This window comes from Anser brachyrhynchus (genome assembly GCF_964034855.1).
Source record: "Anser brachyrhynchus genome assembly, chromosome: 3".
NCBI lineage: Eukaryota > Metazoa > Chordata > Aves > Anseriformes > Anatidae > Anser > Anser brachyrhynchus.
Window position 1 is genome coordinate 37,510,330 of NC_137696.1, and position 27,876 is coordinate 37,538,205.

Consider the following 27,876-nt stretch of genomic DNA (forward strand, 5'->3'; position numbering starts at 1 on the left):
GGGGCGGCCGTTGGGGGCGGGTGGGTCCCGCGCTGCTGAGGGGGCTCGGCCGCCTGTGGGGGCTGTGAGGGGCCGGGGCAGAGCCGGCCCTGTCAGGGGGAGAGCCGCGTCGCCAGGGGGCGCTCCGGCTGTTCGCAGCCCCTCACCGCCCCCAGGGCTCGGGTGCTTCCTTCACAGCATCACGGGGTCACCTAGGGTGGAGGAGGCCTCCGAGATCACCCAGTCCAACCTCAGCCCTAACACTAACAAGTCCTCCACTAAACCATATCACTAAGGGCTACATCTAAACGTCTTTTAAAGACCTCCAGGGATGGTGACTCAACCACCTCCCTGGGCAGCCCATTCCAATGCCTAACAACCCTTTCAGTAAAGAAGTTCTTCCTAATACCCAACCTAAACCTCCCCTGTCGCAACTTTCCCCCTTTCCCCCTCGTCCTGTCACCAGGCACGTAGGAGAACAGACCAACCCCCACCTCTCTACAGCCTCCTTTAAGGTACCTGTAGAGAGCGATGAGGTCTCCCCTGAGCCTCCTCTTCTCCAGGCTGAACAAGCCCAGCTCCCTCAGCCGCTCCTCGTAAGACTTGTTCTCCAGACCCCTCACCAGCCTCGTTGCCCTTCTCTGGACTCTCTCGAGCACGTCCATGTCCTTCTTGTAGCGAGGGGCCCAAAACTGAACACAGTACTCGAGGTGCGGCCTCACCAGAGCCGAGTACAGGGGCACAATCACTTCCCTAGACCTGCTGGCCACACTGCTTCTTATACAGGCCAGGATGCTGTTGGCCTTCTTGGCCACCTGGGCACACTGCTGGCTCATATTCAGCCGACTATCAACCAGTACTCCCAGGTCCCTCTCGGCCAGGCAGCTTTCCAACCACTCATCTCCCAGCCTGTAGCTCTGCTTGGTGTTGTTGCGCCCCAGCTGCAGGACCCGGCACTTGGCCTTGTTGAACTTCATACAGTTGACCTCAGCCCATCGCTCCAGCCTATCCAGATCCTCCTGCAGAGCCTTCCTGCCCTCGAGCAGATCGACACACGCACCTAACTTGGTGTCATCTGCAAACTTACTGAGGGTGCACTGGACGCCCTCATCCAGATCATCAATAAAGATATTGAAGAGGGCCGGCCCCAGCACTGAGCCCTGGGGGACACCACTAGTGACCGGCCTCCAACCAGATTTGACTCCATTCACCACAACTCTTTGGGCCCGGCCATCCAGCCAGTTTCTAACCCAGCGAAGCGTACGCCAGTCCAAGCCCCGAGCAGCCAGTTTCTCAAGGAGAATGCTACGAGGAAGCCCCTGCGGTGATAGAGACGGACACAGGTTTTAGTCTTTTTATAGAAAATGGGCAATGTACAGGTACATTGAGAGAGACACGGGAGGGGAGAGGCAGGCGGGGAGCTGGGGGGGAGCTGCCCCCTCTCCTGTTTGCAGGTGGGACCTCCTGTTTGGTACACGGGTGGGAGGCGGAAAGGAAATAACAGCAGGATCTGTGGGGAGGGAACGAAGGCAAGGAGAGAGAGAGAAAGCGAAGCGTGGAGACTGAGTCATGGTGTTGGCCCTCGGTCACACCACACGGGTGTCCCTTGAGCTACTGGGGGTGGCTGGAGCTCCTGCTGCCCCAGTTCTCCCTGGTAGGAGATGATGCGTGGCATGGGATGCTTCCAGGCACGCTGGAAGGAGAGAGGAGCAAGCCACTAGAGGCCTTAGGGATGGGGGCAAGAGGGGAAATAATACTGGATGCTAGCCTTCGACTCTGCCTGTCAGAGATGAGGAGGTTTAGCATGGTTTTTGGCCTTGAGCTGGGGGAGTTACGCAGCACGGGAGGCGGCTGGACCTCGGCGAGGTCCCAGGAGTCTTACACACAGCACGGGGAAGGCGAAGGCACATAGGCCTGAAGGCATCACAAGGCCAAGCGTGGCAGGAGCCAGGCCAACCCTGGAGGAGTGGAACCGTCCCTGGGTGTAACATCTGCCATGGCAGTGTGAGTTGGCAGGGGCAGGCGTGAGGTGTTATCTCCCCACAGCGCTGAGGTGTCCAGGGCCTCGGAGGAGGATGCGGAGCCATCTCGGTGTCCCTGCACCCTCTGGGTGCCTCTGCTAGACGAGAATTTGGAACAGGAAGGAGATGGAGGCTCCTAGGGCCAAGCCCAGCGCCAGGAAGAACGCCATGACTGCTCCAGCTGTCTCCGCTTCGTGGGCGAGCACTTTCCTAGGGGAGAAACAGGTGTCGGACCCCTTCCCAGGACACACGCCCCGTGCCCTGGCATCAGCTCTGCTGAGAAGCAAGAGGAGGCCACCGAGGAGGCAGAGGCTGTGTTCCTCCATGGCAGGAGGCCACCAAGAACAAACCCCACCTCGCTCCAAGCACCTGCCTCCAAACCCCGGGCTCGGAGGAGAGAGAGGCAGAGCGCATTGGGCACCCGCAGCTGTAACCAGCTCTTCCCTCGTCCCCAGCCTGTACTCACTTGGGCCCGAAGCACATGCAGAGGCTGGCCAGGTAGCCGTTGGAGATGGAGAAGAAGATCATGAAGATGATGTACCAGGCGTCATGAGAGAAAACGACAGGCAGGTAGTCCCGGGGCTGCACGTTGCACAGCATGAAAAGGGGGATAAAGATGACGCGGAGGATCACCATCGCTGGCAGGAGGTAGCTGTCCTTCCCGGGCTGGGGGAGAAACGCAGGGCGCTGAGCAGCTCCGAGGTGGCTGGCACAGCAGCAAGGGCTACAGAGGCTGTCCCTGCTGCGCTGCGGCTGCGGAGGAGCCACACAGAGGGCAAAGCTGCCAACTATTCCTGCTGCAAAGAAGCCCAGCATCACCAGCTGGTGTAAGGGACGCAGCAGGGCAGCTCTGGAGCCCCTCTGCACAAGACTCCCAGACCCGCAGCTCCTGCCTGTGGTCCTTAGCACGCACCACCCGGCTCTCAGGGCTGCCCCTGCAGCAGTGACTGCTATTTCAAGCTGGCGGTGCTTTTCTCCCTCTTTATCCCCAGCCCTGGTGGTATTTGGTAGCGTGTCGCTCACAAGAAGGCTCCCGCTGCCACAGGCATCAGCTGCAGCAGGGGGCAGAGAGGGTAAGGAGCGGACAAGTGCCACAGACCCACAGCAGCACCAGAGGCTCTGGGGGCCTCCAGCTGTGGGAATGTAGCTTGAGGGGAGGGAGTGACTGCAGATGGCGCGTTCTGGTCCCCGAAAGAAGGAAGAGGCCAAAGCAGCAGTGACCGCTGCAGATTCGTCAGCAGGGCTGTGACCGGGGAACACTACTTCCCCCACAGAGACGGAGTTCACCTCGGTGGGACGTGCTGTGTCAGCCTGGCTAGCTGCTGCTCTGCCGTGACAGGGTGAGGAGGCCGGCGTGCAGAGGAGAGATGGACAGGCCACCAGTCCTACTGGGTCTGGCTACCGCCTGGAAAGTCCTGTCCCAGCTGGCTTGGAGGCCGGCAGCACGAGAGCCGAAACACTGAGCTGGGCTTGTGAGCAACTGCTAAGCCCTTTCTGGAAAAAGGGGCAGTGAGGACAGCCTCGTGCACGCACACGCAGCCTCCTCCCGCTGCAAACCGCTGCACAGGACAAGGCCGGCTGAGGTAAATCCCCTCTGGCACCCCAGAGCCTGCAAACTGGGCCTTAACCAGCTCTCCAGCCTCCTACGCTGTCCCCCAGCCAAGCGGGGTGAGATCCAGCAATATGGGAAAGGGATTACGCTGGGACCGTTTCGGACAGCGCTGGGAAAGGCACGGACCGAGTTACAGCCTCGGATCCTAAGAGAGGTCCTGGGGGAGCAAAGCTGGACAGGCCTTCACAGTCTGGGGTGGGAGGAGACCCCTGTCTGCCCTGGAGGTAGCCGAGGGTGCTCAGCTTCCTGAGCACGTGGCGGAGGCGATGCCAACCGTTGTGCCTGCGGGCAAACCAGCAAGAGCAGCTGCCTGTTTTGTTTGCAGAGCAGAGAGGAGGGCCCCAACCAGGGGAGCGAGGCCCAAAACCACACGCAGTCAGACTTTCCACACGGCGCTGTTTTGGAAACGTCTCCTGCTGGGTCATCCCACCGCCACAGACAAGGCAGCTCGTGGCCAAGGCAGCCAGCGGCGGTGGCCGGGGAGAAGTGGCTCCGGGCTGCAGGGAAGCCCAGCGCAGCCAGGGCCGGACAGACCCCGCGCTGCGTGCCGCTGTGAGGAGCTTCTCCAAACAAACAGCCCGAACAATGCAGGGGAAACGGCGCTTGGGGGGTGGGTGAAGGGGCAGGAAGAGACGCAGACAGGGCAGCCCCCCTCCTCGCCCACCGCTCAACCCCGGCGGCTCTGAGCCAGGCACGGGGAGATGAGAGCAAGGGGGCTCGGGGCTCGGGGGGGACCTGCACGGCCCCGCTCTGCTCCCAGGACCGGGCTCTTTAAAGCAGCTGCGTACTGCGCGGGGGCCAGAGGTTTTATTTTGGGCTGCCCTGCCTTTCACCCTCTTCCACTGCCGCCATCCTGCCTGGCTGTTTGCATAGCTGGAGTGAAGGGTTGTTTACAAAGAGGCTGGAACGGAGGAGACAGCTTCATCCAAGCCACACTGAAAGAAGGGGTGGGAGGAGGACGGGACAACGCTGTGGCTTTGGGTTCTAACCCATAAATCTCTGCTTGGGACTTAAAGCCAGGGCAGGAGGCAGCTCTGCGCCTCCTTCCTCCTCCAGGCCATGGACAACAACCCCTGTGAGAGCTGTGGCCACGGGGTGATGGAGAGCGCCCGGGCGTTTGCTTACCCATGTGAAGAGGGCAGTGAGGCTCCGTCCTGCCCAGTCGAAGAGGTTAAACATCAGGAAGCAGGAGACAGGGATGAAGTAGAGACCTGCAGGAGGAGGAGCAGATCAATGGCGCCCAGGGCGCCCCGGGCCCTCCTTCCCAAGCCCCTCTTTCCTTCCTCCCATTTAGCTTGTTGCCAGTTTCCTCCTAGCCCTCCACGCCTGGCCACACTTACCCCATTCGTTTCCCTCTCCGAGGCTGGTGTGCACCTTCGCCGTGACGGAAGGGAAGACCCCGATGGTGACGGTGAAGACTAAGCAGACAGACACGGCCATGAGCCAGAGCTGGGGAGATGAAAGAAAGAGGCTGCTACCAAACACGGGGCAAGAGAGCAGCGCAGGGCTGGTCTCTTCTCCCATGCCCTGCGTCCACCTCCTGACGCAACGGGCAGGGCAGGGGCTGCTGGCAACTCACAGACCTTCTTAAAAATGGAGATGACCGAGGACTTCTCGTCAGGGCTGTGGACAGGGATGATCTTTGAGTTATTCTGCTCCATCCCATTGAGCTCATCTGCAGGGAGAGACAAAAATAGGGCATAGCAGACCCCACAAAGCACAGACCTGATTTAGTCCTGTCTCATCTTTCAGCTCTTCCTCTCCCTCTTCTCAGCCCCTCACCTTTCTTAATCAGGTCTCTCTTGGTCTCCAGCTCTGCGTTGTACACGTGGTACTCTGTCTTGTCCTTCATGGAGTAGTACCGGAAGAAATCCTGTAGGGACACAGCCAGAGAGCTCGCTTGTTTGCAAAGAAAGAAGGCTGCCAGGGAAGTGGCACCTGGGGCCGTGCGATAACAGCACATCATGCAAGATGGGCAAAGTTTTTCTTCCTCTTGTGTCTGATACTTTCCCGCCCACCCAGGGGCTCATTTCCACACAGCCCCAGGGATACCACGGGCATCTGCGGTGGGAAGTACCACAGGGAGCTCCCTCGGGACGCTGGAGGTCCTGCCCTGACCCAGGAGGTGGAGGCTAGCAGGAGCCAAGGCTGGGGCGCTATCGGGCCAAGGTCCTTGTGCTGCGATGCGCAAAGGTCCCGTGTCCCCAGGCTCTTCCCCACCAAGAAGACAAGGCCTTACCGTGCGAGGCAGGAAGATGTAGGAGAAGATTGCCAGCACGATCGCTGCGCATGCCGTGGTGAAGTAACCAATGAAGCTCTCCGGCTGCTGAGCGCCAACTGGCAGCGCGGGAAGGGAAGGGAAGGGACAGGGAGAAAAGGAAGAGGATGAGGAGGGGCGGGGGGAGTGAGACCGTGCTACCACCTCCCACCCCAGCCGGGTCCGGTGTGACCCCAGCAGCCCCTGCTGACAGCAGCGCCCTGGGAAGGCCCCGTGACCCGCAGGGTAGGGATTACTCACTGGCGATACTGAAGATCATCGCCAAAGCAGCGAAGATGCCTGCCAGGCCCTGCCCGCTCATGATGGGAGCTGTGTAGTTGGCGGGCAGGAGCCCTGCCAGGCCAAAGAGGCTGCTCTGGAGGATGGCGCCAAAGGCTGCGAGGGGAAAGACGAGCAGAAATGAGAAACCAAAGGCAAGGACACACCGCGCCCCTGTGGGGAGCCAGTGCCCCGGCCCCACGGGGCCAGGGAGGGTCCCCATCCTTCCCCTTCCCTGGAGGTTCATGCTCTCCTCCCACAGAGGGCAGTCCCAGCCCTGGGGCCGTGCCCCCTTCGTCCCCCCCGGTGCCTCGCTCACAGTTGATGAAGACGATGCTGATCATGGTGAAGACGAAGAAGGGAAGAGGCTCCATGGCGACTTTCACCATGATTGCGGTGATTAAGAACACCAGCCCGATGGCCACCAGGCTGCCCAGGATGCGGACCTGCTGGGGAATCCTGCAAGAGAGGGTCTCGGTGAGGAAAGCCCAGCCCCTGGAGGCCCGGGAAGCTCTCCCACGGGAGTGCCAGCCGAAGCACAGCACGGGAGGCCGGTGTTTCGCCTTTGGGCCGAGCAGTTTGGCTTGGTGTCGAGCCAAGCCTTGAGGGGGCTGGCAGGGGCAAGGACGGGGCCGGGCTCACCGCTGGTGGATGAAGGAGTTGAGGCAGGTGAAGACGAGGAGGGGCACCATGGCGCAGAGAGTCATGAAGTTGTCAAACATGGACTGCAGGTAGGAGTGGGACAAGGCAGCCCCATCGGTCTGGTTCCCGAGGTGGCTCATGTTCTCGGTGTCCGCCAGGCGGCTGATGAAATACTGCGGGGGAAGGAGCCGGGAGGAGATGAGGTGCTGCGAGGCCTCCCCAGGCCAGCTTTGTCCCCCCCTCCGGCCCCACACCCAGCCCAGGGCTCCTCCTGTTGCCTCAGCGCCACGCATCCCACCCGGGTCACCCACGCTTCTGCCTCCCGCCTGGTCCCCAGAGGTGGCACGGGACGGTCAGTGCCACGGCAAGCCCTCACCTCCCGGGCGGTCATGAAGAAATTCCATGGCAGCAGCGTTCCCAGGCCAAGGATGAAGAAGATCAGCCAGACAACCTTGTACCTGCAAAGGGGATGGAGAGGCGTGGGGCAGGACGCAGGGCAGGGGACGGGCGTCCCTTCTGGCTGTCCCCGAACCCACTGTGGGAAGCACCAGGAGGAGGAGGAGGAAATTCACAACCCGGTGTCGTCTGTGGGACCAGCGCTCTGAATAAGCAGAGGAGATTCGTGGCGAAGGAGAGCACGAGGCGCTTATTTCCCTGTCTTTGGCCTGGGCTCCCCGGAGTGGCCGTGGCCGTGGGAGGGCTTCCAGGCAGAGGACGCGCAGTGACCCTTGCCAGAGCGGGGAGGGAGGCACGCTAGCCGGGAAGAGCGTGGCCGTGTCCCAGCACCGGGGACTGTTTACAGCCCTTTTTCTGTGGAAAAACTGATGGAGCCTCTCAGGGAGCGGACTCCACGGGCAGGGACGGATCCTGCTGCTCCCAGCCTCTCCCACAACCGCTGCTGGCTGTCAGTGATGCAGTATTCCCGAGGGGCCCAGCCCATACGGGCCCTTTGGTGTCCTACAGCTCTGTAGCCCACTAAACGGCAGGACCGGGGGTTCCCCCTGCATGCTGGCCCCCCTGCCCCCCCCAGATCTCCTGGTATCCTGCGTGTGCCCCCGCGCCCGCACGGCGTTACCTATCCTGTGGCCCGTCTCTTGCTGTCATCTTACGCAGCGACGGTCAGCACGGGTCCCGGCAGGTCTCGTGGCGGCTCTCCGTCTGGGAAGCAAACAGAGGATTTTATGGGGCCGTGAGGCCAGGCAGGGGCCTCACGGCGCTGGTTTTAACCCCGGGGCTGCGCCGCTGGGCGAGCGCTCCTCCGCAGGACTGCCCGGAGCCGGCAGACGGCAGGAGCGCAGCTCGGCAGCGTGGGAGAGCTGCGGCTCAGAGCCCGTGGCCGAGGCGCTGTGACACCGGGCTTTGTGCTGCTGCTCGGGGGGCACAGCCTGTCCTCCCATGGGGAAACCTGCCCTGCCCTCCGGAGATGCCCACGCTGCTCCACCCCAGCTGCCTGCCACTCCACTGCGGGCTCTGAAGGGATTTGCAAGCCTGCAGCTCTGCCCCCAACCCCCAGGCTGCGAGCAAAGCATATGCGCAGTGGCCTGCGGCCGCTCCCCCCGCCCTCCCCACATCCTTCCAGTGCTCGGGGTCCGGAGGGACAAAGGACACGTCCACCTTTCGCCCGGTGGCCTCTCGGGTCACAGCCACGCAAACCTTCCTTTTCCGATTGCCTCTTCCCCAGGGCTCTCGCAGCCCTTTCCCGGGCAAGCCAAGGGCATCTGCCCTCCCCTCCCCAGTGCCCGCCGCCGCGAGTCCGGCCCCTGCCGCCACCCTGCATCGCTTCCCCCGCAGGGGGAAACCGGACCCCATCCCCTGCCCCCTGTCCCCCTTCCCTCTCCCTCGGGCAGACAGGGATCACCCGCAGGCCTGCCTGGTCCTTTTCCAGGCGGGGCGGTGCATGGGGGGCCCGGCCACTTCTCCCAGGGCGCTCCATCCACAGCGGGGCTCCCGGAGCTCAGCCCGCCGCGGCCCCCCGGCCATGCCCCCCGCCAGCCGCCCAGCCTCGCCTCCCTCCTCTCCTGCGCGGCCGCGGGCTGCAGCATCCCTCCCTGCCTGCCTGCAGCACCCTGCCCGCCTGCCAGGTAGGGCGGCCGAGGGGGCTGGCGGGAAGCAGCATGCCGGGATCTGTAGTCCGCGCAAGGTCAGCCTGCCTTAAAGGCAACGGGGCGCCTCTGGGCATGGCTCGCACCCTTCGCCTCAGGAGAGAAAGGCGGCGAGGGAGAAGTGCGGCACCTCCGTGCCACGAGGGACCTAGGGCCCCACCAGCTGCCCGCAAGCCCCCCTGCCTTCCCGCTCAGGATATGACAGCTCCCTCCTTGCCCCTGTGAGCCGTCCCAGGGCTTCCAGAGGAAACACAGGAAAATCCCCTCCCGAAAATCCCCCTGTGGCAGCCTGCCAGCATCCCTGCAGGCAGGAGACACCCCGAGCCCTGGCACCGGATTAGCGGGGGGGGGTGCCTGCAAGCGTGACTGCTACCCCCCACATGCAGAAACACCGCCGAGGCCGCTGGTCGTCCCCAAAAACCAGGCAGGAGAGCCCCAGCTCACGCTGCAGGTCCCCAGCAAGCCCTCACGAGCCACCCCTTACCCAGCCAAACCCCCGGCTCTGCTCCCAGACCACCCCCCACCAGCTTCCCTCGGGTCACACCAGTGTCCCGAGAAGCCGGGGAAGGGACCGACGACACGCGCGTACCTGGGGAGGACAGAGCCAGGGCAGACCCCAGACGCTGATCCTACCCCCGGGTCCAGCGTATTTGAGGGCGGCACGTGCCCCCCCTGCTGCTGGGGGCGAGCGTCAGCCCCGGCTCAGGTCACGGGGACGGGGCCATGTGGCTCCGGTGGCACCCGCGGAGGAGGTGTCGGGTACCAGGGCTGGCAGGCGGCCCGGGTCCCGCTGCCCAGGAGAAGGCAGCAGGCAAAGGGCATCGTGCACGAGGCGGCGCGGGGCTGCCAGCGGCAGGGAGGATGCAGGGGGGACGGGAGCGGGGTTTTGGGGGCGCTTCTGTGACGCTGCCTTCCCCGACACCTCCTGCTTCCGTCCGCGGAGCGCCAGCATCCCTGCGTCAGGAGCCTGACCTCAGCGGGTGATGCCCGGCCGCAGCCTCCTGCCTGCTCTGTTTGTTTTCTGTCTCACTTTGCTAAGTGCCTTCTAATTTTTTCCACAAAGAGCCGGTTGCTGCCAAGGGGCGCACGGGTCAGTGCTCATTACGGCAGGAAACGCATCCAGCTGCCAACTCTTACAAACAACCCTACAGTAAACAGAGGAGGTCAAACCAACACAAGCAACAGGTGGCAACCACGCTCCGACCCAGCGAGAGCAATCCTACAACAGATTGAGAGCGACCCGACAGTAACAGACCAGGGATGGAGCCCAGTGCAGCTCCAACCTCTGCCGCCTCCTGAGGACCTCACCGCGACCACCAGCTGTGACGGAGGGCACGGGACAAGGCGGGTGATGCGGGGCCTCGGAGTAAGGACTTCCATCTTGCTCCTGGCCATCCCATCTCCTTTGAAGCACGGAAGGAGCAGGATGAGGAGTAGGATGGGCTTAGCAAGCAGGAAGTTATCCCCTTTGACCGCATGCAAACGAGAGAGAGCACAATTTTAATTGCCCATTTGCTCGGCACAAAGGCTTAGGCACACGCTGGGCGACACCTATTGTGTTGGGCCAAGCCTGGCAGCCCAGGGCAGGGATGTGACTTAAACGCCCAAGCTCTGCAGAAAAACTGGCACTGCAGGACCGCCACGCCTGCAGGCGGCAGTTTGTCACCCACTTTGGAGGCTTCCTCACCCCTCCCTTCCCACACACCGCCTTTCCTTCAGCTCCTGCCACCTTCGCCAACAGCGAGCAAAGAGCGCGCCCGACTCCGCGGAGCAATTTCGGGGTGATGGATGGGGATGCTCTGAGCCTCGCCCCGAAACGCCAGCCCTTTAAAGAAAAGCCCTTCATGCCACCCTTGCTGTCCCTAGCCAAGGGGCTGCTGGCAGGCACTGCGGCGAGCACCTTGGCATCCTCCTGCCGCCGGCCGCGCCGGATCGCTTTGCAGGGATAAGGTCAGCACTTCCTGCCAGCGCAGCCAAGACGGGGCAGGGCCAGCTGCCTCCCCAGGCATCGCCCTGTTCCCTGCTTCCGTCCTCTCCCCCCTGCGCCGGCAGGAAGGCTGAGCTGGGGCCGCCGGGGTTTACCTGCGGGCACGGAGGTCCCATGAAACCAAGCCACATGAAACCCCGGTGGCTCGGCTGGAGGATGGGAGACGCCTCGAGATCTCATCTCCGGCCAGGCCACCCGCACGCAGGGGGTGCCCCTACCTCGCTCCGGCCGTGCCACGGTGCCGGGAAGCAGGCTGCAAGGCCGGTCCCTCCGTTTGCAGTCATTTATGTCCCACGCGCCTCCGCCTTCAGCCGCGAGCACGCCTGGTGCATTTTGCAAGAGGCGTGAGTGTGCGTGGCTGCGCACCTCGCTGCGGCGCCGGGACGAACGCGAGGCCTCGCAAAAGCAGGGCAGGCGCCCCGGGTCAACACGGAGCCCGGCCAGCTTGGGATGTGGTCTCCGAGAGGGCAAAAGTCAACGCCAGGAACGCATGAGAACAGCACAAGCAGGGATAGCAGCTCCGTGACTGCTCTCTCAGCCTCCAAGCAATGCTGCCCCTCAGTCAGATAGCCTTGTTATGTGTTTTGTAACCCACAGCGGGTTTCGCTTTGTGAAATTTTCCACTTCCCCTGCAACTCAAAAGCCCTTTGAGTGAGGGCAGTGTCCCGCAGCAAGGAACTCCTCCGCCGCGCGGCACCTCCAAGGCGGCTCCGCCAAGGCTCCCTCGCCCTCGGACTCAAGGCCTGGACACACTTTAGACCCCTTCTCGTGCCAGCCATGACTTTCCAGGCGTGGATCCTAGCCACCCTAGATCATGTTTTCCAAACAGAAAAATTCTAGCTCACTTAGTCATACAGAAACAGCTCTGCGCCTTTGATCCTCCTCTTTGCTTTTCTCCAAATCCTTCCCCGTTCTCCCAAACCCTTTCTGAGATGAGGGGGCCACATTACAAGTGGATGAGCCACGGATCTGAACAATGGCATGAGGCTTTCCTGCCTTGGTGCTCCTTTGTCGCTTGCAAAGAGTGACAAAGGCTCTTTCTTAATGATTTGATGCACTCAATGACTCTGGCTGCACACTGAGCTATCTGCAATAGCCCCAGGTCTTGCTGTGAGTGGCCAGCTCAGTGTGTAATCTCCTTTGCAGATTTGGGACTATTATTTCCCCTTGTGTATCACTTGATATTTATCTAAACTGAATTTCATCTGCCTGCTGCCTGGTGTTGCAATGCTCTTCTGTGCTCTTTGTAGCTGGCATTCGTCCTCATGAACCTGAGTAATTCGATAGCATCAGGCGAACTCTGTCAGCTCATTGCTCATTCCCTTTTCCAGGTCACTCATGACAGTGTTGAAAAAGCATGGAGCTCAACGCAGCGATCTCCTTCCACTGCAGAAACTGACCACTTACTCCTACGCCCTGCTTCCTGTTTTTGAACCAATTACCCAGCCACGCAAGGACCTTCCCTCTTGCCCAGCCACCTTCCTTAAAAACTGGGCTAAAAGACCTTGTTGAATGCGTTTTGGAAAGCCATGCGGCCACCACGAGCCCGAACTCCCTCCGAAGCACTCGCCCAGCTTGGGGGCCCAGGGTGCCCGCGCAGGAACCTCGGCACCCGGCAGCTCCCCACCACGTGCCCGCAGGCTCAGCTGGCCTCTACGGTCCCGGTGCAGGCGGGCGGTACGCACAGCAGCTTTACCAGCCAGCTTTTCCCCCAAGTTCCCCCCAGCCCTTCTTAGAAATCAGCGTCACATCTTCCCCCTTCCCGGTCTCTGAGGGCCGGAGCAGTAGTGAATGAGTGAGCGCACGTCGCACACAAGGGTTGGCTGTTTCATCCTCCCTTTCCTGTCGGTGAACGTTACCAACGTTTGCTTTGTCTGTTTTATGAGCCTTCCTCCGGGCTCCTCGGATGCTGAGCCCCCTGACAGAAGGACGCAGCGTGGAAGCAACTGCTCAGGCTCTCCTGGAGAGCAGAGGCAAATGCTTTGTTTGCCTTTACTTCTGCAGCCTCTCCTCTGATCCTCCCCAACAGCCCGTGGCTGGCTTTCTACTCCCGGTGTGCTTTACGAGCTTGTTTCCACCAGCGAGCTGGTAACACTTCCTATTGTACTTGTTGTTCTCCTTTCTGAGCCCTGCCTCTATATGCAAACCAGCTCACTGCAGCCTCCGCTCCCCCATCGCTGCTCTGCCCTTGCACCTGGAGGAAGGAGCTCGGCGAGGCATTTCGGCCTCCCCATCGCCTTGCTGCCCTTCGCATCGCGAGGCGCTGGCAGGCGGAAAATACTCCTGAAAGACACCCCGTTCAGGCACCCTCACCCCACACGGGTTTCTGCACAGTGTGCAGCGATTACACCTCCTCGACACCTCCCGGAGCACCATTTCTGGCCTGCGTCCTGCTTCGCCTTGCTACCCATTCACTGAGAAAAGGAAAGGTAGACGCTGAGCCCCACTCCGTTGGCTTGCAGCACTTACACGGGATTCCCACAGCTGCCCCACAGGCTCTGCGCCGAGCAGGAGACACCGGGGATGTCCCCGCTGCCGGTAGCCGCCCCGGCCCTTATCTCGGCTGCCGGGTGGCGCGGGGAGGCAAAGGGGGAGCGTCCAGCCCTGCAGCGTGTTTTGAACCACGCACACCAGCCAGCTGCAAAGTCCCTTATCTGGAGGGTTCAAGGAGCCACGAGAGGCTCCCCGGGGGCCCCCGGCAGGTCGAGCCACCCGGGTGTCTAAATTAATCCGGAAAGGCTCTTCTCACGCCCTCCATTTATGTTCTTAATTTGACAAGCAAGCCACGCGCTGTCCTGCACCTGGCAATTATGCCCCTTTTACGTGCCCGGCGTCAGGTCGCTCGCTGTGCCTTAAGCAGCAGCTCCTGGCTGCACCGCGCTGACACCAAGCGTGGTCATTGCTGCCCACAAATTCCTCCCCCAGGCCACAGCTCCCCAACACGCAGGGCACGGGCTGCCCCTGAAGGGCTTCCTGTGACGGAGAGTGGCAGTGATGGGGCACAGCCAGCCCTAAAACTGCCCCTGCTGGGACTCTTCCCCAACGCTGAGCTCCCCCACCCCAAGGCCATGGGTCCCCACCTTGGATGCTGAGCGGGTTTCTAGACCTCCATTAGAGCTGGCAAAATACAGAGAGCAAGAAAAGCCAAGCAGCAGGAGGGAAGCCCCACAGATGCAGCGAGTGCCCCAGTGTCGGGTCCCCAGCCAGAAAAACCCCTCCAGGCACCCACACAGCCCCATGCAGCAGAGACGGGTGCTGCTGCTCAGCATCCCAGCAAACGCTGCACCCCAAAGCCAGTGGCCATTCCCCTCATTGCCCAGGGCAGGCGTTTTAAGGTCACGGCAAGAAGCTTACCAGAAGGGCAGGGTGGTCCCAGCCCCCGGGTCCTGGTCGCTTCGGGCCACACAGGGCAGCCGGGGCTCTGGGGGCAGCACCGCCTTGGTGGTAAAGCCCCGCAAGTATCTGAGCCGTCGTTGGCTCCGAGGCCGCCGGTTTGGGGGTGGGAGAGGAGATATGGTGCCCGGAGAGGGCAGCAGTCGGGGGGGGCCATCACTGCTGTGCAGGGAGAAGGAGTTCCCCAGATAGAGCCAGCATCGGAGGGACAGAGATAAGCTGCCCTTGGGAGCCTGTCTGCGGAGACAGGGATTGGTAGGGGCTCCTGCAGCGAGCTGGCTGCTCAGGCGCCACCACCTCGGGCACAGGCCTCCCCTCCACCCCAACACACCACGATGGGGCAAAGGGTGTCACCCTGGCCCTGCTCAGAAGCGGGGACACGGGGAGAAGGAAGAGACAACAAGCCAAGATACTGGGGGAAAGGGGTCGTCCCAGGGGCCACAGCAGGAAGAGGCACAATGGGAGGAAGCCAGGTTTCCGCTCCCGCGTCAAGAAAACCCTATGGGGAGAAGGGGCAGGACACCATTAATGCAAAAATCATCTGGGAGCCCAGGCCACCGCATACCAGGACGGCCATGCGGGGAGGGCAGAGCAAGCCCAGCCGTGCCACCCCACAAGGCCAGGGCTGTCCCGCACCCCCGTGGCAGGCAGGGCCACCTCTGGCTCCCACACGGCCATGGGGACACCGGGGGGGCAGAGCCCTGGTGAGAGCCCAGGGGCACGGCTGGGCACACCTCTTCTGCTCCGGCAGCTGCCCCGTGGCTCACGCTTGGGCCTGAGGAACCCCTGTCCATGCATACGGCATCACTCGGCTGCACCCCGGGCAGCCGCAGGGCACTTCAGAGGGACAGGGCTCAGGGGACAGCAAGGGGGACACGAGCAGGACCACAGGAGGCCACCCGCCCATGGGTGGCCCCAGGGCACTGGGACAGAGCAGCTTCCTCCCTCACCACGGGACAGAAATACACGGGCTATTTTGGGTGCCCACAGGCCGGCTCGGGAACACAGGCCCTGGCTGACCGCTGCTTTCGACATGAAACACGCACGGCCCTGCTGGGAAATGGGATGCCGGGCAGGAAAGCGGGTTTTGGCAGCTGCCACATCCCACACGGCGCCGCTGCCAGCTGCCGGGCCTGCCAAGGATGGCAACAGTGCCTCACACATCCTGAACCCGCCTCAGCCGCTGGCTGCGGCCATTTTGTGATGGATGGGGACATGGCGGCTCTGCCACAGGAGACAGGGCATTTCTGCCACGGCCGTCCCCACAAAAACAAGGGTGCGTGTGCAGCCAGAGTGAGCGTCGCTGGCTCAAGACGCATCCTTTGGAGGGAATAAGTCAGAGGATAAACCTCCCGCCCTCACACTGGCCTGTGCTGACGCACGGCAAACAGCCCGGCTGCGGGACAGGCAGCCCACTGGCCGAACCCTGCTGAAGCGATGGCTTCACGACACCCCAAAGGACGAGAGGGACAGCAGGTGGCAGACGACCTGTCCTTGTTTATAAGTAGCCAGGCACTTTGTGGTGCTGGGGTTTGTTTCTCGTGGAAAGCTCTTATTCACTGTGGATGACGGAGGGCAATGGTAAGAGCTGCTGTGCGAGGCACAGCCCTATCTATCTTGGGGTTTTGCGATAGGATCTGTGTCTTCCTGCCCCACATCGCCCTGGCACCCCGTTCCTGCTGCCCCAGGTAGCAGCCCTGTCCGGCAGCGTGCCGGCAGATCGGCTCCTGATGTGGCTCGGCGCGCGGTCGCCCCGGCCTCGTGCCGCCACGAGGAGCAGGTGTGAAGACGGGAAGGAGAAGCTGCAGGGGAGGGCGGATTGCTTCTTAATCGCTTGGCTGCATTGCAATTTGAGCGCTGCTGGCACGGCCTGCCGCCCATGGTTAATGGAGAATGCCGCTGTTGTCACAGGATGGCGCAAGGATCGAGCCAACGCAACATCCTCAACCGCAACACCTGCGGATCCCAACGGCTTGGAAGGGCACAGCCACACCATGCCGGCCGCCCCTTCGGCCCCAAGCTCCGGGGGTATCCCACAAGCAAACTTTAAGGTGGGCTGCATGCCCCAGAGCCCTGCACGCCCCTCTGCTCCTGCTGCTCTGACCCAGCCGTGTCCCCCACGTGCCTCCCTCTGCAGCTCCCGGGGCTGCTCGCTCAGCAAATTGCCAGCTGTCGACGGAGGCGCTGGAAATTTCACAGTGAGGTGCTTTCCCATCTGACAAGTCCTAAAGGAAATGAACTAAAATAAATCCCCCCTGGCACTGCTGGGAAGAAGGCAAGGCTGCGGCAATCAGCCTGATTTCCTGCTGGCTGCCTCTCCGTCACCCAGCAGGCAGACACAAAGTCTCTGCTCCCCATCTGCCTCAAAGAAAGCAGCTCTCCTGGAGGCAAAGCCCGGCTGTGTGCACCCACAGCTTAGCTAAAAGGCTGACAAACAGCCTCGAGCACTGCACGCAGAGCACCAGGCTCACCGATTTGTGCCACTGCTGGCCGCAGCACCCAGTGCTTTGAGCCTCTGCTTCCTCAGGGAGTGGCGAAACCAGGGAAAAGCCTGCTCCAAGCCAGAGTAGGACCAAAATGTCACCAAGAGTGACGTCCTGCACACCATCCGCATCCCAAATGAAGCTGGGCAAGGCCAGCACTACCCTCACACAGCAGCTACACTCCTCCCACGGGAACAGGGACCCTCTTACTTTTTGCCTTCTGCTTAACCAAACCTTGCCCATTAAAACCCTGGCTCCTGCTCAACTGCAAAAGCCTGCAGCGCGCTCCTCGGGGAGCTTTGTGCCTGAGCTCGCCGGCAGGTGAGTAAAAGGCATGGGGACACTGATTAGCATGGGCATGACCATGAGAGCTTGCGGTTCCTCGCTGCCCTGCACGCACTAGTGCTATCTATGTTGACAGGGGAAAAGCTCGGTGCTGGGGGGAAGATTCATGGAGTTTGCAGTTCGGGGTCAGTACTGAGCTGCTAACATAGGCAAACAGTGCTCTGCTGGCTGATAAGAATTTCGCAGTTTCCTTAACAACTCCCAAGGACTCCTGGCGAAAGCAGAGGAGGTGCTCGCTGCCTTCCAGGCTCGGCACCTCCCCAGACGGCTGCAGGCTGGACCCAGCTCTGCCTCTGCCTGGGGAGCTGAGAGGAGCAGGGCAAAGCAAGGAGGGTGCTGTGCCAGGCCAACGGGTGCCTCGTCCTCCGCACCCCGGCTTCCTCCCTGGCCACAACAAGGAGGGAGACCGGTCATCACGGGACAAGGACAAAGCCCATGGCTCAACTTCAAAGAGGACGGGACTCATTAAGGACATCTCACCCCAAGATAATGAGTGCAGGGATGCCATTATGGTGAAATGAACTATGCACCTTCAGGAGGGACAAGTGCAGCACGGAGGTGCCCTACTGCCCTGTGTGCCAGGGCCACGATTGCTGGGCCAGGCTGAGGTTGACATCTTCATCCTCTGCTCTCCTCCTCCTCACTCCAGGTACCTGGCACAGCCCCTGCCTCTCATCTGCACTGGCCCGGGGGGCAGCCACTCTGCAAGTCACCTTCTGGGGCCTATGCCACAGCCCTTGGAGCCACATGAAAGCTCCTCTGCTCCACAAACGCAGTCTCAGGGAGCCGAGAACAAACCTACCTGTCCTTCCTGGGAGCAAAAGGCAACGGTGGGGGCAGGAGAGCTCAGCAGGGCACGAGCGTGGTGTCCACATCGCACTGACTCGGCACCAGCCACCCCTCAGACCTGAGACCAACCCAAGAAAAAAGCATCCCCGCGCAGCCGTGCCCCGAGAGAGCTCTGTAGCGAGGGCAGGCCCGAGGGAGCAGCTCGCAGGGGCTGGGGAGCGGAAACGATGCCGCCAAGCCGGGACGGGGTGCAAGAGGAGAGTGGGATTTCCCATGTCGGCATCCACAGAAGTCTCCTCAATTGTGTCGGCTCGCAACAGGCAACCGTGGGGCAGCCGAGCCGCTTCCTGCTCTGGAGCAGCGAGGAAGCGCATCCAGCTGTGGCCGACAGCTGCACGAATTCCTCCCGCTGCCCACAGCCCTGGGGAATCTGCTGGGCTGAAGGATACAGGCTCGCTTGTCCGAGATCCCACAGCCCCAGGGCTTGGCCACCGCCGCCTTCCCACGAGCCGACAGCCCGTCTCCGAGGCAGATGCGGCGTCAGCCTGGCCAGCCTCAGCGCGTAGCAGGGGCGAGAGGCTCGGGCTTAGCTACAGGGCTGGGGAGGACGGCGCGAAAGGGCTCCACGCCGAGCCCCCCGTGCTCCTGCCCGCGCCAGACTCTGCTAACGCGGCCCGACCTGCTCAGGAACAGAAAAACACTTGTTGAAACCTGCCGCCGCGTCCCACAGCCAGTCGGGAGCGTTTCCCCGTGCGGGACCCGCCACCACCACGGCCGGGGGGGCTCCTGGCGGGGGGCCACCAGCCGAGGGGACCCGAGGGGACCCGGCGGCACGTGGGGCCGGCTGGCACGTGGGGCTCAGCCCGCACGCCTTCCTGCGCCGCCGTGCGAGGCGCGGACGGATGGTCGCAGCGCTGGGGGGCCCACGCATCGCCCCGGGGAAACCCCGCACCCCACCCACCCGCGGCCGGGAACCGGGTTCGTGGCCCCCCCAAACCACGCGCCGGCTCGCACTCCTGAAATACGTTAGGGGAAGGGGCTCGGGGCTGCCGCGGGAGGGCGGAAAACACCGAGAGCAAAGCAGCACCCGGGGTGGGGGGGGGGGGGCGCAGCATCCCCACGGGGGGCAGCTCCGCGCCCCACGCGTGGCCCCGGCAGCGCTGGGGGGAACGCAGGGACGCATCCCCCCGACAGGGAGCCCTCCGCCGCCGCCCCCCCGCGCTCCCCGGCCCCCCCAGCCGCTCGCAAGCCGCCCCCCCCCACCCCCCCAAGTCGTTTTTGCCGCCTCTTCCTTTTGCCGCCTCCAGCCCCGGGAGGGCCGGGCTGGGCGCTGCCACCAGGCGCCACGCGGTCCCCACGCCCCGGGGGGGGGTCCCCTCCTTCCCACGGCCACCGCGGCACCCACGGCCACGGGGGTCCCCGAGCCCACCCCCCCCCCCGAACCCGCACCCACCTGCGGCTCCCCCCGCTCCGGGCCGGGCCCCGCCGCAGCACCCCGCGCCGCCCCGCTCCCCGCCGAGCCGCTCCGCTCCGCTCCGCACCGCCCCGGGCCCGCCTCCCGCTCCGCCCCACGGCTGGGGGGGGGGGCACACGGGGGGGGGGGGGGGGAGCCGTGTCCCGCAGCCCCGGGGGGGCGAAAAGATCCGTGGTGTGTCCCCCCCTCCCCGGCTCCCCGGGATGCGGGGCGCCCGGTGGCCAAAGGGCGAGCAGCGGGAGGCTCCGGGCCCTTTCCGCGCTCGCACCGGCTCCAGGAGGTGTGGTGGTGTTTTTTTTCTTTTTTTTTTTTTTAACAGCTCACGTTAATCGATCGGGATAGATAGCTGGCATTCAACGCCTACTTGTTGTTTTGCTTAAGTGCCAAGGTACGCCAGCGCTGAGGGTACTTTGTCCCACGGCGACGGGGTGTGCGCGCTAACCCGGGCTCGTAGCTGGGCAGCTGCAGGGATCCTTTCTGCCTGGCTGCTGGGTCAAACACGCCACCCTCCCTGCTGGATCTCTTCACCTCTACGTCGCAGCCCCGGGAGGTGACCGCAGCTTGTAAACGTACCCCTTATTTGGGCTGCTCGAGTGTTTCCTGCACTGACAAACTTCCCTGGGAAACTCTGCAGATCATTTGGGTTAGAAATGAAAACTGGGAAACTCTGCGGACAGCCATCAGTTGGGTTAGAAATGAAAATTGGAAGCTAAACAACCCCAGGTGCTCATGCAGATCCCCATCCTCACTGACTCTCGCAAGATGCTCTACAACACGCCTCTCCTGCAGAAACAGGTCCAAAGGCCCAGCTTTTATTTCGCATCCGAACTGCAAACTTCTACGTGTAAGCAAACAGTCTACAAAGCCGGAAAAAAAGGCAGCCGTGACGCGGGAGAGACAGCCACCGGCACTTTCCAAAGCGCAGCAGCGTGTCACCCTGGTGAAGTGGCCTCTCCGCCGCCCCGCTCGGCGGCACCAGCGCTGCAGGAGCTCTGCTGGTGCCGGCAGAACCCATTTACTGCGATCCCGTGCTCCTGGGCTCTGCCCGCAGGCAGCCCTGAGCGCACGGAGCGAGCAGCAGAAAGCGTTGCTGGATAACAAGACAGGAGGCTGTTGCACTAAGTGTAAGATTCATATCGGGTCAAATTAAATTTAAAAGCTCCCGTCTCCAATTAAGCTCCTGCTGTGTCTCGCAGGCAGTGACGGATCCAAGCCCAGGGGCCTGCCTTTCCCCGGCCTACTTTCCCTAAACATCTCCGGTCTGGAAGGTCTTGCTCCGGGTGAGCTGCAACGCAGGCAAAGTCCTCCTCTCCCTTCCCTTCCTTCCCCCACTAAGGGAAAAACACCAGCCAAGATCACCTCAAAATACATAGGGAAGGGAAAAACAGAAAACCAAGTGGAAGGCTGCAGCATCGCCTGCTTTGGGATGTCTAAAATCACCCCTCTAGCTGTGAGATCGGCCGCGCTGCCGCCTACGGAGCCTTACGAGCTCCCGTGGGAGACGCGGGGACCTTGGTGCCACGTTGGCTCGGGCCCTGCATTTCCCCTCGAGAGGTCACACTCGCAGCTCAGCAGCACAAGCTAACATTCGAGCATCGTTAAGATGTTACTGTTATTTACAAGCTCCAATTTTAGCTAAACGCTACGGGAACCAATCCCCCAGGGACTCGTTGGTGCGTGGTGCGGAGCACCGGCACCTGCTCGAGCCACCTCTGGGCTTCCAGGAGCCGGTAGCAAGTTCTCAGCACCATTAAGAGACCCGGACCCCGTCGGGAGGAAAACCACCACAACATCTCCTTCCTACTCGATTTTCCAGTAAGCCTCCACTTGAGGAGCAGGTGGGTGTAGCTGCTGCCTCACCCCGGGCTTTCAGCAGCAGGGTACACAGCACTTACCATCGCCAACATACCGGATTAAATGTTGCCTAATTCACAACTCTGCTCCTAACGACACTCCCAAGGACTGGAATTGGCACGGCTACATAGAGCCGTCTCTCTCGGTGGAGACATGGGCTATAAAACCCATTAGCACCGAGCGCAGCCATCGGTGACCGCAGGCAGACGGGAGGCAGACAGGGTGCCCGGGGGGGGCACGGGGAGGAAGGCAGCCGCCGCCTGGCTGCTTCTCGGCACACAGATCCTCACCCAGCCAGCACCGCTTTGCAGGACCAGGTCTAGAGGTGTCCTCCCGTGGGCAAGCAGGTGGCCCGGGGCGAGCAAGGCACGGTGCTTGGACGTGAGAGCGGCTCAGGGCTGTGAAACATCACCCTTACAAGCCAGCTTTGGGGTTTCACCCCATTTCCCATCTCAGGAGGGGTGCTTCAGCCCCCGCCTGCAGCAGCGGTGCCGATACCAGCACGTGGCCTCTGGGCAGAACCGGGCAGGTGGTGGAGGCGAGCACTAAGCCAACACTTCAGCTGCTCACAGCTGGCGCAACCCCCCGCAAACAAATACGCGCCCCAGCTGGAGGGCCGAGCTGCCTTGCTTAATCCGGGCCAGGCGCACGGCCTTTGCCGAGCCCTCTGCTCCCCAGTGGCTCGCGTGTTATCAAGCTCGTTCCTGCGAACACAACAACAAGTCCTCCCAGAAGAAGCAAACAGCTCCGGAAACCTCTTCTGCCCCGAACTGGAAACAGCTGGCACCGGGACTGCCACCGCCCCACACCGTCACGACACGCGGAGCGGGATTTCTCCCCCGCGCACGAGGAAAAGCCAGCCCGGAGCGAGCCCGGGGGCTTGCTGCTCTCCCACCCTCCTCGTCGGGAAGCAGCAGCGTGCTGCCAAAGTACGCCGCTGCTGCTGGCAGCTTGCTTCGCTCCCCGGAGCACAGGGAGAAGGCAGGCTTGTACTTTCCCGGAGGAAGGCAGCCAGCAAAGTCTCTCCCTTATATAATGCTGGGAGACCCATCAACGGGGCCTGCCGGAGAGGCTGGTTGAGTTTTTCCTTCCGAAACCTCCAATGTGTGCCACAGGCAAGCCAAAGCCGTCACCTGGAGCCCGATTTGTAGGCTGTACTCCAACCTAGTTAACCAGTTTTTAACAGGCAGAACAAACAGAAGTGTTCCCCTTTCAGATACGCTCACTGCCAAACATTTCACAAAAGCTGTTTTTTTGTTTTTTTTTTTTTCCCTTGTAACAATTCCCCGCATCCACTAAAGCGACTAAATCCAAAAGGGGAAGGCAAACAAGCGGCTGATTTTAAAAGCAAGAGCAAAACGTGAGATTTATTCCAGGCAGTGGGAATAATCTGAAGAAATATTTTCTGTACCTCTTGGGCAATGTTTGAGTTTTAGAGCCTGAGGAGCCAGTTAATATTTGTATGCGCTCAGCGTTTCAAGAATCCTTCACACTTGGCACCCACGGCAAACGCTTCCCTCGGAGATTTGCAAGCACTTTGCAACCGTACGGTAATTAACCCACAAGCCTTCCTCCTCCGGAACGAGATTTTCCTTTTCCCCTCATTTGCCTGTGCTGCAGACGGAGGGAGCCGAGGCACCGTGAGGACATGGGCCTGCGCACCAACCCGTTCCAAATCCGCGCTTGCCATCCCAAATCCAAGCCAAGCATCAGCCTCTGTGCCCAAAATGGGGCCGTGCCTCAGGCCTGGGGAATAGCAGGGGGCTGGCACGCGGGGTGCTGTGCCCGTAGGGTGCCCGGATGGTGCCTGGTGCGAGGCCTGCGGGCGCGGTGCTGCTGGAGCACCCCTCCTGCCGAGGGCTTTTTGCAGGAGCGAGGGCGGCCCCAGCCACCTGCAGCACCTGTGCGCGGAAAGGCAGGGCTATAAAACACAGGCATGCGTGTCGCCGCGCGGAGCTCTTGCTCTCCCCGGGCACGTGCGGAGCTGGTTTGCTCTGCTCACCCCCCGGCAGGGCTGGGGGAAACCGGCTCTCATCCTGCTGGCGCACCCGGGGGTTACGGCCAGGGGACAGGCCCCGGGGCAAGGCAGGAGAAGGAGCGTTTTAATCAGTCATGTGGAGGGAAACACAGAAGATGCTGGACCTCGTGGTCAATGGCCTCGGGGGAAAAACCAACAGGCTCCTGGAGAGCCAGTTGTAATGAGGCTGCAGCAGTCCCGGATGCTTTGATGGTCAACAGTGGTCCTCAGCCTCTTGCTGCAGTCCCCGGGAGCTGCTGCCAGCCCCATTTGGGGACAGGGCTCTCCCACCATGGCTCACAGGGCTCCCAGCGGTGACCCCGGGGGTGCCTGCTCTGTGATTTGGGGCAGGAGGAGACGCTCACCTGTGTGCTGTGATGCTCCCCGGAGCTCCGGCCGTGCCTGTCACCGCTCGCAGGGGGCCGCGCACACCGCCGGCACGCCGCCGTCCCTCTGCGTCCTCCCACGGCCAGACCTGCCAGGATAAAGCCAGGCTGCTCGCGGTGGAAATGGGGCCGTGGGTGCCTTTCCAGCTCAGCAAGCAGGAACAAAACCCATTGTCCACCAGCTCAGCAAGGGGCCCGGGTGCTCTCAGGCCTCCCGTTCCCTCCATCATCCCAAGGGAAAGCAGGGCCAGGTGCTCATGGGCACAGCAGCATCTTTGGGACCTGGCGCTGGTGCTCCCCTTGGCAGCCCTCGGGTGCGGGCTGGGGGGCACAAACCCTTCTGCCAAAGCCACTGCTGAGGGTCTCCCACCCCTGCTGCCTCCTGGACACGGTCCTTTCTGCAGCAGTTCCTCCGTCCCCATTCTTCTGCCTCCCTTTCCCTGCCCCTGCTCCCCCTGCTCAGCTCCAGCTGCCCCTTTGCTCCTCTGACCAGCACTTAACTGCCTAATGACAGCTACTGGCGCGGAGCTGCAGGGCAGCTGGTTACTGAGTGACAGCAGCAGCCACCAGACTGCCGGTGCAGTGCTGTCCTCACCCCCACCACGGGCTGCTTCTGCCTGCAAGGGGCCAGGCTGAGACCTGGGGGAACTCATGACACGTGGTGTGGGCTCCCAGTCCTGCAGGAGGCACCGGGGTGGGCTGGGGGCCTCCCCTGGCTGCTCCGAGGCATCTGGAAATCGCAGCCCCAGGGCATGGGCCAGCAGAGTGCCCGGTCCCTTGTCCGAGGGACCACGCTTCTCGCCCCAGGGGTCCTTGGCGGAGGAGGGAGCTGGCTCTGGTGGCAGCGTGGGCCGAGGGAGCCACACAAATCCACAAGGGCACCCGGCTCCTTGAGGCAGTGTGAGGGAGGGCATCCAGCCCCTCGGCCGGCAGCCCCAGCGTCCCACCAAGGAGCCAGCTGGCACCCGGCCGCGCTCATAAAATGCGCCAGGGAAGCTGGGAAAGGGGTATCGTGCCAGGGAGAAGGGAGGGCTGCTGCCGTGTCGTCCCCTCCCTGCCCAAAGCCCCGACAGCAGGGATGTCCTGCAGCCATACCTCCCCACCAGCCTTCCCAAGGCGTCCTGACACCAGCGGGCAGAGCCCTGCATGGCTCCTGGGGAGCGCCACCGCGGCCAGAAGCTGCCACCCACCATGGGGACCGTAGGGATGTCACCACGGGGACCGTGGGGATGGCACCACGGGGACCACGGCATGTGGCCACGGGCAGAGGAGGGCTCCGCACGCAGCCCCAGGAGCTTTCACGGCGGTGCCTGCCCAAATCCGCGCCCAGCCCGCCAGCCGCTGGCTGGCGTGGAGGAATTCGGCTCTGTGTAAACGCCTGGCACGGCTGACTAAATCCTGTTTGGAGAGCGGAGCCTGTCCTGTCATGCTTTCCCCTTCGGGCGATTCAGCAGTGGAGCTGTGGCTGAATGCTCCCAAACATCTCCCGGGGAGGCATCCAGGAGGGACCTTTTCCACAGCTCCCAGCACCACAAGCCGCTCATTATTTCCCCTCCCTGCCAGCCGGGTTTGCTTGCGTTCCCGAGCCACAATGTGGCCCCAAGGCCAACCAACGGGGCGCGATGATGAGACATTGCCAGAAGGGCAGGCCGAACCTAAGGCTGGCCGCCGAGCGCGCTGACTGCCCAGGAGAGGGGGAAAAAAGCCTGAGCCCCACATCGGGTGCATCCCAAGTGAGCACCTGCCCTCCTAGGTACGCCCATGGGCAGGGGATGTGCTAAAAAAAACAAAAAACAGGGGAAAGGAAATCCTTGGGGGTGCCACCGGGCTTTGGGGTGCAGACGTGGAGAGGGGGGGGGCTTCCTCAGGGGCACCGCCTGCTTCTCCCCGGGTTTCGGGTGGGCTGGGGCTGAGCCCGCTGCGCCGGGAGGGGCCCCGGAGCCGTGCCAAAGCACCGACAAACTCATCGCAGGGGCAGCGCGGCCCGGTGCTCCCCTCTGCTGGCCGCGGCCGGCGGCGCGCCCGTCCCCGGCGCCTCGGGGCTGCTGGGGGGGCCGTGTGTTTTGGGGGGGGGTGGAGGGGGGTTGGAGCAGCCTTTTGGGGGCTTGGCGAGAACCCAAAGCTGGGACCCCCTCAAGATTTTGGGGTGCTACTCTCAGCCGGGATGGGTGCATTATGGATGTGGTTATGGAGGTGATGGGAGCCCCCCCCAAAAAACCAGGCAGAGCTCCCGGAGAAGCCGACGAGCCCCCCCCCCCCCGCCGGAGCAGCTCGGTGGGCCGAAGCCAGGGCTGCCCAGCCCGACCCGCGTCCCCCGTGTGGGGTTGTGGCCGGGATGGCGGCACGGTGCCGCCACGCTGAGAGGTAGCGTGGGGGCGAGGGCCAGGCTGCGGACCCTGCCCTGGCCTCCGCGCCCCGCGCGCGGGGTCAGGATCCTGCAAACAAGCCGGGGGGCAGCCGGGGCCACCGCGTCCCGGCCGAATCACGCCGAGGGCAGCACGGGGACGGCGCCTGGGGGAGGAAGGAGCTGGGGAGGGAGCGGAGCGAGGGCCGAGGGCGAGCTCCCAGCGGTCAGCCTGCAGCTCGGAAGGGTCACGGGAGAGAGCCTGGCTCCGGGGACAAAGGGCTTGCGAGGTTTGGGCAGCGCTGGGGAAGAAACCCCGACGGGGAGGCGCAGAGCGAGGGCTCCCCGGTGGTGTCCCCTGCGCTGCAGGCGCCCCAAGGACCTTACAGGAACACAAGGCACCACCCCAGTACAGCCGGGAGCGTGGGGGCGAGCGCACCGGGGCCAAAAAACCCACCGGACCACCTGCCACCCCCACGGCACCCCAACCCCTGCCCCGTTGTGGGACAGCACACAGAGCAAAGCCACCGCTGCCGGTGTCCCCGTGCCCCAGCTCTGACCTGCTGTGTCCCACGGCACCGCCGCTCAGCCCCGTGCCCTAGTTACAGCGCCTGCAGCTCCGCGGCGGCCGTCTGCGGCACACGGTGCCAGCCCGGGGCACGGCCACGCACGCTTACATGTTGTTGTAATTTTTTTTTATTTATTTTTTTTTGTTGTTTCCGATGTCCGCAGGGCCACTGGCGGGCTGCGTGCCCGCGGTGCTGCCGGCTGACAAGCCCGGATCCCGCACTGCTCAGGGGGAGAGCTGCCAGCGCTGCCTGCCTGCCTCTCCCCAGGTCCTAGCGCTCTGCCTGCCGCACCAAGGACACCCGGCTGCAGGACAGCCCTCGGCCCCCCGCGCGGGGATGCCCCGTGCCCTCCTGGGGACAAAGTCCTTGTGAAGGGGGGGGCCCTGCCCTATAGGCATCGCCCTGCAGACCCTGCTCCCCCCGGCCCTTTCCCTTCCGGCCGCAGCATGGCCGGGAGCCGGATCGTCCTTGTCACCAGATGCCCAGATCCCCGTTCAGCCCCGAGGCAGAGGGACGGGGCGGTGGGTGACAAGGCTCGGCACAGGCCCCCGGCTGCGGGGTGACCTTGCACGCGGGTCCTTGTGGTGGCTTCTCAGAGCCACGTCCCCTCCCCATCCAGCCCCCCAAGCCAGCGCCTTTCCCTCTCGCCACCCTGCCCGTTACCTCCAGGGCTCAGCTCCCCGCTGCCGCCTTGCCCAGTGCCAGGGATCCTCCGGTGGAGGGAGGACGGGGGCTGCTGAGCCCTCACCGTGCCACGAGCTCCTCAGCCAGGCGCTGGCTGCGAGCGGCTCCGTGGGGCTCCCGCTGGCTCAGCAGGTGGAGGCTGCGTGCACGCGGGGATTAGCGGGGGGAAGCGGCGCCTGCCATCGAGACCGCCAGCGGGATTCGTCAGCGGGGCCCGGCGCCAGGGCAAGGAGGGGGAGAGGGTGAGGGGAAGGCGCCCTCCTGCAGCGCGGGTGCAGGGGACGGTGCCCTCCTGCGACACCCCGCTGCACGGGGAGTGTGCCGTGGGCTCTGCCTGGGGTCACAAGGTGCCCCCGTCCCTGCTCCGTTTTACACGTCTCGTCTCACGCCGCCGTGCTGGACTTGGGCCACCGTGGGACACTGTGGGCAGGTCGGTGGCTCCGGGTGTCACGCACCCCAAGCAGTGAGGGGGGACGAGCCCTCCGTGCGGCCCCAGCCCCGCTGCCCCTCCGCCGGGCCCCTGAGCAGCTCAGGAATGAGCTGGCGGCTCCTGACCGAGCGGCTGCTGCGCAGGGCCGGGGCTGCAAGTGCCTCCTCGCAGCACGGCCGGGGCTGGCCCCATCCCAGGGCATCCCCCCCAGTCCCGAGCGAGCCGCCCC

At 63.2% G+C, this 27,876-nt stretch overlaps 1 protein-coding gene across 7 annotated transcripts; it reads right to left on the reverse strand.

The window, feature by feature from the left end:
- Positions 1–1,319: 1,319 nt before the first annotated feature.
- Positions 1,320–27,759, reverse strand: SLC29A1 (solute carrier family 29 member 1 (Augustine blood group)). Of its 7 annotated transcripts, XM_080586187.1 has the most exons (14): positions 27,197–27,759; positions 23,600–23,709; positions 7,866–7,948; positions 7,167–7,248; positions 6,791–6,963; positions 6,468–6,607; positions 6,131–6,265; positions 5,852–5,949; positions 5,395–5,485; positions 5,196–5,287; positions 4,953–5,061; positions 4,738–4,823; positions 2,467–2,666; positions 1,320–2,210 (listed from the first exon to the last, which is right to left on the reverse strand). In XM_080586187.1, the coding sequence occupies exons 3-14, from the start codon at positions 7,892–7,894 to the stop codon at positions 2,099–2,101; spliced, it is 1,347 nt and encodes a 448-aa protein (XP_080442313.1). In that variant the 5' UTR covers positions 7,895–7,948; positions 23,600–23,709; positions 27,197–27,759; the 3' UTR covers positions 1,320–2,098. The 7 variants fall into 7 exon arrangements, with proteins under 7 accessions (XP_080442313.1, XP_080442311.1, XP_080442314.1 ...); XM_080586185.1 differs by lacking the exons at positions 23,600–23,709; positions 27,197–27,759 and adding an exon at positions 19,343–19,464; XM_080586188.1 differs by lacking the exons at positions 23,600–23,709; positions 27,197–27,759 and adding an exon at positions 14,234–14,660.
- Between the last annotated feature and the right edge of the window lie 117 nt (positions 27,760–27,876).